Below are 11,722 nucleotides of genomic sequence, written 5' to 3' on the forward strand. Positions count from 1 at the left end.
GGAATTCGGAGTTCATGGTGGCAATCATGATGCAATGTACCTTCGTTGCATCTCGCTCATGAGTCTCAAAAGCGGTGATTTCGACCGAAGTAGCGATTTCAGGGTTGATTTTCTCGAGCTTCTCATCAAGGACATACTCCTTGTCCTCATAGCGAGCAATGGTGCGAATGTACCTTATCCATTCGCTAAAGTTCGTTCCATCGAAGGTGACCTTTTGGCAAAGGCTCATCAACGTGAAAGAACTCGCAGCAGCGTTGTTTGCGTTCGACATCTACAAAAGAAAAGGACAAAGATAGATTAGAATAAGAATCCCTAATTATCACCCAATAAGAAAATTAGGGCTAGGATCCAACAATAACATTTACATACTAGAAAAGGGATGCCGTAATCTAACATGCAAATAAATTGAAGGTAAGTGAATGACGATTCACTAATTCTCCATCACAAAACTTAACTATTAGTCCTAAGTGTATTGAGAATTCCTAGGTTCGAATGAGATTCATTGAAACTATTCAATGGCATGTTTAAATTTCGATATGCCCCTCTTGTTTGTGACTGGGATGCCGAGGATCACAAAGCGGGTGTGAATTACCATGCAAATTCACATGGTACCTTCATTGTAACGATCACCTATTTGATGTGCCGGTAAACCACGCACGCTCCATCGAACTATGATAAACAATAAATCACCCTTTGCCACCTTTTCTTAGAATCAATTAGTGTGCCGGTAAACCACACACGCTCCACTAACTTCTTAGCAAGGGTGCAAAGTGTAATTTCATGGGATTGCATCAATTCACTTTTCCTAAAGTAACTAAGATTGGGAAATTTTTAAAAAAGTGTAGTTACTTTGTATTACTTATTATACTTTTAATGAGAGGATGAGGTTGCCCTATCCTACCCGTTCGGCTAACGACCCTCCACCAATCAAGCAAGCGGTGGGTGTGAGTGTACACCCATTAAGCGCCATTTTATAGGCCGCAACCTTATACCCACCTTATAGATCGGCTTCGTGAATGAGGCCTACTAACGGTAAGACTAGCATTTAGTTATACATATATATATTATTCTAGTAATATCATATTAGTATAGGGTTGTATTTTAAACCTTTTAAAATCTAGGGTTTGAAATTTAAGTTGTCTAAATTAAACTTTTTAATCACAAATATAAATTTCAAAACTTGAGGGCAAGTTTTAAAACATTTAAAACATAGATGATCAAATAACAAATAATTCCAATTAACAATTAATATCCTAATTATCTATATTTGATTTTATTCAAGATTTCTTTGAAAGATAATTACCAAAATAATTAAAATAATTAATTAATTATCATATAAGGAAATTAAATATTTTATTAGTTGATAAATACCTTTAACTAGATCAAGATAACAACCATATATATCAAAAAATCGGATTTAGGTTGATCTATTATGATTAAGGTAAGTTTCCATAAGATAATTATGAAAAATCCCGAATCTGGCCATTCCTGACGCTTGGACTCGCCGAGTTCACAAAGGGACTCGCCGAGTCAGGCCTACTCGCCGATTCCACTTTGGAACTCGCCGAGTCCATGACTCAGAAACCAAAAAATCGAATTTTGCAGGTTTGTTTTAGTTAATCAAGCAACAATTTAAAGAAAACCAAGCTAGGCTCTGATACCACTGATGAGTTTTAGCCATAAGAACTTTCCTATGTGCGCATGCAAAACCCTAATGCTTGGATCTAGGCTTTCTAATTAAACATGCTTTGAATCCAAGACTTCTAATGGCTAATTAGGTTAAATAACAACATTGAAATAGATCTAGAACCATGCCTTTGAATTCCTTGTTGATCTTGTTGTATTGGAGCTTCTAGAGTCACAATTGTCACTCCTCTAATGGCTTATAAACACCAATAGCAAGGAAGATGATTTAGGAGAGAGGAGAGGGGAGGAAATCGGCCAGGGTTCTCTTACTTTAGGTGAGGTGCCGATTTCCCTTGCCCATGGGGTCTATTTATACTTGTAGATTCCTTAAGGGTTACAATCTAAACCCTAATTGGATAATCTTCTCTTAAGGCTATCCAAATCCTTTCCCTAGATAACTCATTGGAAGATTTTGAAGCTATCCTAGCTTCTAGAATCCGTCCACTATATATCTATAAGGATTTATAGTCTAAAGCTTAACTATCAAACAATTGACAGTTTATACCCCTTTATTTAATTAACCTCTTTAACTCACCAAATTAATTCCAATTAATTCTATGACTTATATTAATCAAATAACAATATATTATTCTTTATATTATTCCCATAATATATTAATAATATTCACTCTCTCTTAATAAATCATCCTATCAAGTTGCTATGGTGAAGGCAACCCAAAAGGACCATGCACAACCGGGTCAAATACTTGCCTAATATAGTTGCAGCCTTAGACACTATTCCAACAGTTCTAACATATCACAAATCAAATAATCCGTAAGGTATTTTGGGGTCTATCCGCGAGCTCCGGCTGATCGTACACTTACATCCTCCTTAAAAGTCAAAGTTAAGTCAAGGTTCACGTTCCCGATCACAAACCAACAATCAAACAAGAACATGACAAGAGATCGAGCCCATGCCCTTAACCTAACTCTTTTATTATAATTTCTTTTTCAAAAAAAAATTTGCTAAAATTCCCAGATCCTAGCTTGAGACTGGATTCACACAAATGTTTATCCAATTCACTTAAACCAGGGCTCTGGTACCAACTTGTAACATCCATAAAATTCAAGCCAGTTTAAAACTTTTTAAGTTATTCAAAAACCGATAATTATTACAAACATGTTTTCAAAATGGTTTAATATTAGAGTTTCCCGGAACCAAATCATAAAACATAAGGAGGTGCACGATCACGCCTTCGCCTTCCCGCGATCATCAGAAGTACCTGAAACAATAATTGATAAATGTAAGCTCGAAGGCTTAGTGAGTTACCCCCAAAATACCAACACCATACCGATATAACCATATCATATAACATATAGACAAACAACATGCATAATGAGCCATCAGCCTGACTGGACCACCTCGCAGGCCTTCAGCCTATCTGGATCGCTCTTCGAGCCTTCGACATGTCTGGACCGCCCTCTCAGGGCCTTCAACCTATCTGGACCGCTCGTCGGGCCTTCAGTCTGACCAACATGCCCTCATGGTCCTGTGGTCTATCCGGACCGCCCTGAGTATCTTGGCCTACAACACGAAGCAGGACCCGCCTCAACCCATTCCCCCAAACCAACAAACATGTGCACATACATATCATATGCTAACATATATCACAATCAAACCAATCTAAAAAATCACTAATCATACCACATACAGTCCCGCTACCAGCTAACCCTCATGGAGTTTGTAACCATAAGTAACCAGAGGTGAGATAGCCACCCGAACAGATAGTCCTACTCTAGAGCCACAACCAAACAAGGAACAGGGAGGAGAGCCTATACCAAGAGTTCTTAGGTTATCCTACGTGACCACCAACAGTCACTAAGGGCACTCCATATATGATAACCAACAAGCACATATAACTTGTAGATCGAAAGATCACTAACATAACAACCATCCTATAACCAGAATACTGATCTAACAGATCACTAACATAGCATAATCCTATAAACTAGGCTACCAACCTACCAGGTCACTATGAATAACACCATCCTAACTACCAGGATGTAAATCAATAAGCATATCATGCAATAAACCTGAATACAAATATGATAAGGGCCGACCTTGGTGCCTTAGACCATGTTAATATAGTGATGAGAACTCACTTGGCATTGCTGAAGTCTCGCAGATAAAGCTCCAGCTGCTGGTTGACAAATTCCCGAACTGTCAACATCAAACAATACCCAATTAATAATTGGTTCCAAGCCCAAGGTCCAACTCACACTCCAAAGGCCCAAAAGTCAAGTAATGGGCCAAAACCCAACATATGGCCCAATTTTCCAAATTGGGCCCAGGCCTCTACATGGTCTTTCCTTAAGGCCCATTCAATTATTTTAATCCAAACTATTGGTATTCCCATGGCCCAATATCACATAATCATCAAGGCCCAGTTATGGCCCACATATGGCCCAATTTTCCAAATTGGGCCCAAGTCTCTCACATGGGCCTTACCCTGAAGCCCATCCAATTATTTTAGTGCATTTACTTGTTCTTGGATAGCTCATCACTAGCCCAATCACCAAAGCCCAATAGAGAGGCCCAACTCAAGGCCCAAGTGACATTAGAGTTTTCACATGAAATGACGATTAGGGTTAAGTATTCCTACCTAATCCATTAAGGAATTAATCCATTAAGTCTAATATTGCCTTAGGTTAATATGCAATGATTATTAATTAGTATTTTAAATTTAGTAAATAATTCCCATGCAGTCCCGATCAATCCTAAAATTAGGGTTTCATGGCATTAGGGTTTTTTCCAAACCCTAATTAGGGTTTCCAACCCAATACTAGCCCATTAGTCATATGGTTGGACTTTTAGGTCAATTAGGGCTTCATTGGGCCCCTTAAGGTTTCATTGGGCCCGCTAGGGTTTCATTAGGCCCATTAGGGTTTCATTGGGCCTACTTTGTCCAAGCATCACCAAACAAGTCAATCCGCAAACGATGCCTACCGCCACCCAACGCAACGGTTGGTGGCGGCAGGAGACGGCAGCCACCACCTCACGGTGGTGGTTACAAGTTTTCTATTATTATTCCGGCCGATTACAATCAAATTTACAACAATATCCAAAAACACACCCACATAAACTAACACACACTCACACACACAGCTGCCCTGTAGTGGCATGCGGTAGTCGGAGGTGGCAACCACCACCTCACAGTGGTGGTGGTGGCTTTTCTCATGAAATTCGGCCAAGATAACCACACACACACGCTTGCCTGCTTGCAAATGAGTCCATCCACCCACCTGGTGGCGTACGGCGGCGAAGGTGACACAAGAAGGCGGCAACAACGGTAACAACTTTGTTAGCGGCGACAGCCACCATGGCCGGCGGCTATGGTGGTTTGTCTTCGGGGTTTCTTTTGTCCATCAAGTGTCCATATCACAATCTGCAACCCAAAACACCCCCATGCTCGCGATACACAGGTTGAAACACTCACACAACAACCACCCCTTGGGGTGGCGGATGTTGATCGGAGTAGAAAATTACACAAGCGGCAACGACGGACGACGACTATGAGCTCTGTCCCCCGACTTCTTACTACCGTGGCTTTGCTCATCGGTCTCAGCAGTGATTCGCTGCTCACATCATCTTCGGTAGCAGCACCGTGGCGGAGACGTTCGGTAGCAAGGCAGAGACCCACCGATTCAACCTCCACGAGAGGCTTTTCATTGCTTTCAGTTGAAGAAGGAAGAGGAGAAGAACGACAAATGTCCGATGGACATCGTCGTCGCCAGCTGATCGGAAACAAGAGTGAAAAGGGGGGGGGGGGTTGGCGGCCGGAGGGAGGCCACGTGTTGAAGGTGACGACTACAGCTAACTTAGGGTTAGGGTTTAGTGGGTGACAGGTTTTTATACCCCTATCCCATAAACTTCATTCCATAATAACACTTTTGGTCCCCCCTTCTCCCATTTCTTTCAATTTCGATCCAAATGTTACCATTTCTACCAAAAATCCCTTTCAAATCCAATCCATAATTTACCCAACAACCCTCCCTCTACAAATCCTCTTCAACATAGGTCCAAAATTTACTCTTTAGTCCCCGCTTCCATAAATCCTTACATATAAGTCCCAAAATTACACTTTAACCCATGGAGATTCAAATCTTGTCATTTGGCTTCCTGAAACCAACTCCCAGCAAATTTAGTATTTGGTTTTGGATTATAATAATATAAAACAATAATAAAAATTACTTCTTGGGGTTTCGGGTTTATTATATAATTATCTTATTTTAAACGGGATGTTACATTATTATGTTAGGATGTTAGATGTATGCGTGACTCTTGCATGTGTATGTATTGGTATGTATGCCGAGCTAGGCTCGATGCCAGGAAGAACCCGATGACTGTATTGTATGCTGTTATCTTTGTGATTATCACATGTGTTGGTAGGATTATGTGTTTGTATGCTGGGCGGGGCCCGTTATGCAAGTATGGGTGAGGCCCGTTACGCGAGTCTGGATGGGGCCCGTTACACTCACTGGGGCGGGCCTATTATGTGCTTAGTTATGTATGGTATGAGGTATCTTGGGGAACTCACTAAGCTTTGTGCTTACGGTTTTCAGTTTATGTTTCAAGTACTTCGATTTTCAAATGGAAGAGCCTGGAATGATTGCAGAGCACACACTACATGTTTCCACATTCTGTAATTTGTTATTCTACTATCGGTCTTAGAGTTTGAGTTGGTGATATTAACTGATAGGTTGAAAACCCAGGCTACTATGTTGTTTAAGAAAATGTCCAACACCCATCTTATACTTCAACTAACGTTTTTAGGGTCTAATCATTCTTCTATTATTGAGTTTGGAGAGTGTTCACTGGACGTGACATTATACTGTGGTAAGTTGATGATCCGTTAAAGTTAGAAAAATAAGAATCTAATTATAATATTTTTTGTAGAGTTAAAATCGATTGTAATAGGTCGGGAATGATTTGATTTGATACTGGTTTTATATTATCCTTATTAATAACAAACAATAATAATATTATAGGTTAAGCATGATATTCATAATTTTTTTTTTGTAAGAGTAAGGAGGGACCCACTTAATAATCAAAATAGTTATAAAACATGGAAAATATGATATTTTACACAAACCGCTTAAACTCTAATGTTTTTTGAGATAAGAAAAACAAATTGAAACCAAAGTTCCAACAAAAAAATGGTTTTTGTATTAGATCCACAAAAACAAAGGGGTCAAATTTGTAAATTACAACACTTCAAAGCACGATCCGCGTCAACTAATATCGACCAATCAGATCACGTCTCTCAATCCATATATAAATGCAACACTTCGTCCCTTCATTCTCACACACACAATAATCTCTCTCTCCCTACAAAATCAATCTCTTTCTAAAAAACTCAAATCCATTCAATGGCGCCAAAAGCAGAGAAGAAGCCAGCTGAAAAGAAGCCCGCGGAGGAAAAGAAAGCCGCCGTCGCTGAAAAAGCCCCTGCCGAGAAAAAGCCAAAGGCTGGGAAGAAGCTTCCCAAGGAAGCCGGCGCCGGTGCCGCTGATAAGAAGAAGAAGAGAAGCAAGAAGAACGTGGAGACGTACAAGATCTACATCTTTAAGGTTTTAAAGCAAGTTCATCCTGATATCGGGATCTCAAGCAAGGCCATGGGGATTATGAATTCCTTCATTAACGACATCTTCGAGAAGCTTGCTTCAGAATCATCGAAGCTTGCGAGGTACAACAAGAAGCCGACGATTACATCAAGGGAGATTCAGACGGCGGTCAGATTGGTTTTGCCAGGGGAGTTGGCAAAGCATGCTGTATCGGAAGGGACGAAGGCTGTGACAAAATTTACCAGTTCTTAGATTTGGGGGTTTAGGGTTTATGTTGATGTTGGTTTATTGTAAATTTATTATCTTTCTCGATGAATTATATGGGTATCAAATGAAATTGAGTTGGTGATATTTTCTAATTTTCATTCAAGATTTATGTTTAAGAAACTGGTTTTACTTGTTGAAATCTTCTCTTGGTTTCTAATAACAAAGCTACTAATAAATCTATTGTATTCTTTTGTAAATAAAGATGAAATATCCCATTGCTAAAAGTTATTATAAACATCGACCTTAAAAAAGGTATGCGATAATGTTCGTGGCCTTTGTTTATTAAAATAGAGTGATTACAAAAAACTATTTGTCTTGTTACATTTGTTCAATACTCTAACAAGAAATCAGAGTGGCGCAGCGGAAGCCCTGGTGGGCCCATAACCCACAGGTCCCAGGATCGAAACCTGGCTCTGATATTAGAGATGGCTTCCAAATTGCAATACAGTTTTTAATTTTTATTTCTTTATTCTAGCTTTTTTATTTACACTTGCACTTCGATTATTTTAATTTTTAACTCAGGTTTATTCTAGCTTTGCTCTTCACCCTATATATGGATTTTTTTTTGCTATTTTAAACACTTTTTATTTCATAATAAGCAACACAATTAATTAAGTTCCATGATTTTATCAAAATTCATTACTTTTCAAAGTGATTTTTATAACTATAAACTAGAACAAATAGGAACGTGATTTTGCGACATTTCCAATTAGATAATCGATATTTAAAGAGTTCTAAGAAATATATTTTTTAAAATCAATTGTTTATAATAATGATGATTATATCTGTTTGTAATTTGTTAATATAATGCAGATGGTAATTTGTAATTTGTTAATCAATTGCCCTATTGTTTTTTTTATTTACACTTCCAATTCGTACAATTTTATTTTTTATTTCCAGTTTATTCTAGGCTTCCTCTTCACCCTATACATTTATTTATTTATTTATTTATTTTTGCTATTTTAAACACTTTTTATTTAATGATAAGTAACACAACTAATTAAGTTAGATAATTTTATCAAAAAAATTCATTACTTTTCGAAGTGATTTTTAGTAACTATAAACTAGAATAAATAAGAACATGATTTTGCTACATTTCCAATTAGGTAATCGATATTTAGAGAGCTCTAAGAAAGATACTAGATTTTTTAAAAATCAATTGCTTATAATAATGGTGATACATGAATGAAGAACATAAGAAGGGTCATTCAAGCTTGGAAAACAAATCTCAAGCTACTTCACCACAAGAGAATAATGCTGATGACATGGAGATGCAATTGCAAAGAGAGGAGGGCTGAACAAGTTGATGGAAAACTCACAAATGGGGAAAGTAGTTGAGAGCCTATAAAGAAGGTGTTATTTATTATTAGTCATAAATTAATTAAGAATTAATTTGGTTACTAAAAGAAATTAATTGAATAAAGGGACTTAAACTGTCAAATATGTGATAGTTGGATTTTGGGTTGGGAAACCCAATGGGACAAAGGGATGAACGAAATTATGATGAGAGCCCATCATATTTTCGTCCATGGCCTTATTCCAAAAGGTTTCATGGGCTGCTTAATGTCTAAACTGTCTATTAGGGTTTTGGAGGAAACCCTAGCTGCTCACAGTATAAATGAGGCCCCTAGGATATAGGAATCGGTCACTTGCTTCTCTAAGAACCCTAAGGCCGAATTTTGTAGCCTCCTCCCTCTCTCTCTTGCCTCTCCATTTTCTCTTGGTGTTTGTGAGTCTCTCCATTTTCTCTTCACAAAGAGCCTTCCAACCTCACTGTTTTATGATTTTCGTTCCAGTTTAAATGTTCGTTCCTCCACTCCTGATAAAAATTGAGGGGGATGTTAGTGTATATTCTATAGCCTATGTCTATGGTTGTATCTCATGTATGTAGTCCATAATCTAGGCCCATTATCCTCATGTATTTATATGTATCTTGATATATGTTTACAGTAATGAGAATATGATTTCCATTCCATAATAATCAGTGTCAACAAAATCTACAATTCAACAACTCCTTATTTGACATTATTCCTAGAGCTTTGGAGAAGCATCCTCGACAGTGCATACTCACTGTAAATATGCTTGAATTACCTTTTGTACATCAAACAAACAAAATAGTAAAATCAAAATCAGACAAAACGAAAAATATCAAGAAATATTATAAGATATTAGATAACAATTACCGGTCCCCCATGATCAACTTACCATAATCGATTTGCTTGTTTAAATAACTACAAGGCGCTCCAATGTTTCACATTGATAACAAATTTGCAAAAAAAAAAAAAAAATAGCTTCTGTAGTTAATAACAAGCTTATGATCATAAATAAACGTTCTGTTTTTCAAGATTGTCATAATGTCTCCTTGCCCAACAATTAGGATCAATGTTGAAACCATTATCTTTGGGTTGATAAGGTAAATAATGGTAAGAGTAAAAGGACTAAAATGCCTTGATGTTCCTTGCACATGAGGAAGGTCAATGAGAAGAAGGGGATGATGTCCAATGCGAGAAACCAACCTTGCTAGTTTAGTTTGCATTTGGGACCAAGCGTGCAATATATTTCATAGTTGGACGAAAGGTACAATAAAACAAAAACATTGGGGGTCAAACATATAATTTACTCTAAATTTTATTAAATATGTCATCATAATTTTTTTTTTTAGTTATATTTAATTATTAGTAAAAAATTCTTACTAAATTGTATATCTAATCAAATGTTACATGTATTAGAAAAAAATAGACTGGGGTCTAGAAGGAAGAAACAACATCCATACTAAAGAACTGAAAATCCATACGAATCGACTAAAACAGCCTTTTTTAAAATGTGTATTAATTCACTTTTAAAGAAAAGTAAGTTTCATAAAATTGAAAGCAACCTATGCACCATAAATTATAGAGGTGGCAATCGTGTCGTGTCGTGTCGGGTTCGTGTCGTGTCGAAACACTAAACGGGTTGAAAGTGCTTGACCCTAACCCAACCCATTTAATTAACGTGTCGTGTCGTGTCAACCCGTTTATTTTCGTGTCGAGTTCGTGTCGGGTTTCGGGTTAGGGCTATACCTTGAAATATGTCGTGTCATGTGAGGTTAAAAGATTGAGCATGCTAAAAGAGTAGGAGTTGGGTAGGCGGGGAGGAAAAACTAATAGTTTGGAGGCACAATAGATGAAGTCATAGCAATTTCAGGTGACAAAATTAAAAGAGTGGGAGTTGGGGAGGCGGATGAAAATGTCGCGAGGATGTGAGAGTGGTGAAAGAGAGTGTGTAGTTTGTGAGAGAATGGAAAAACTGAAATTAAGTCTTGATCTAGACGGCTAAGTCATTTCAACATTACAAAACGACTCGAAGGTTTTCTTTTACTTATGGTTTTGGTTTTGTATCTTTCTAGTTTATTTAAATAATTCAAAAAATTTGCATATAAATAAACGGGTCATTTTCGAGTCATATTCGAGTTGAAATTCTCAACCCTAACCTTACCCGTTTAATTTTCGTGTCGTGTCGTGTCAACCCGTTTATTTAAACGGGTTGAAATATCTTACCCAAACCCGTTTATTTCGTGTCGGGTTCGTGTCGGGTTTCGTGTCGTGTTAATTTTTGCCACCTCTAATAAATTATGAATGCGTCTCTCATATATGACATATTCCTAATTGTGGATTACGTTTTCTATCAAGAGGTTACTAATTTTCCATTCTCCATTTACACTAACAAATACATATCCCCCGAGACACCGAAATGCAACACAATATCGTCATGCAATTCAGTTTTCACAATATCATCGTCAGCAACATGAGTTTTGTATGTATAAGATATGACCGCAATGCAACAAATAGGTTGAACAATTATTTTTTTTGAATCGACAAATCTAATTTACTCTTATACTAATAACACCTAATCCACTTATGTTCACGACGAGACTTGAACAATCAACCTCAAAGAGGGAGGGCACCACCTGATACCGCTGGACTAGAAGCCCTTTGGTAAGGCTGAACAGTTTGTAACACGATATACATTAATCGAGGGATGTCCTGTGACTCTCAAGTTCATTTCTTATACCTTCATAGTTTTCTCTACCTAAAACACAAAATAATATAGAAATAAAAATAAAAATAAAATTTTTTCCAAATTGTTTTTAAGATACAAAATTATGTAAAAAAAATAAATTTTTTTCCAAATTGTTTTTAAGATACAAAATTATGTTAAAAAACAGA

General features: G+C 37.3%; 1 protein-coding gene across 1 annotated transcript; it reads left to right on the forward strand.

Annotated features, from left to right (window-relative positions):
• Positions 1–6,972: 6,972 nt before the first annotated feature.
• LOC145093579 (putative histone H2B.1) lies at positions 6,973–7,609 on the forward strand. The gene has a single exon (XM_079031733.1). It carries the CDS (start codon positions 7,056–7,058, stop codon positions 7,500–7,502), a length of 447 nt encoding a protein of 148 aa, XP_078887859.1. The 5' UTR covers positions 6,973–7,055; the 3' UTR covers positions 7,503–7,609.
• Positions 7,610–11,722: the final 4,113 nt, after the last annotated feature.

This window comes from Lactuca serriola, chromosome 1, assembly GCF_051521515.1.
Source record: "Lactuca serriola cultivar US96UC23 chromosome 1, Lser_US96UC23_V15, whole genome shotgun sequence".
Taxonomy (NCBI): Eukaryota; Viridiplantae; Streptophyta; class Magnoliopsida; order Asterales; family Asteraceae; genus Lactuca; species Lactuca serriola.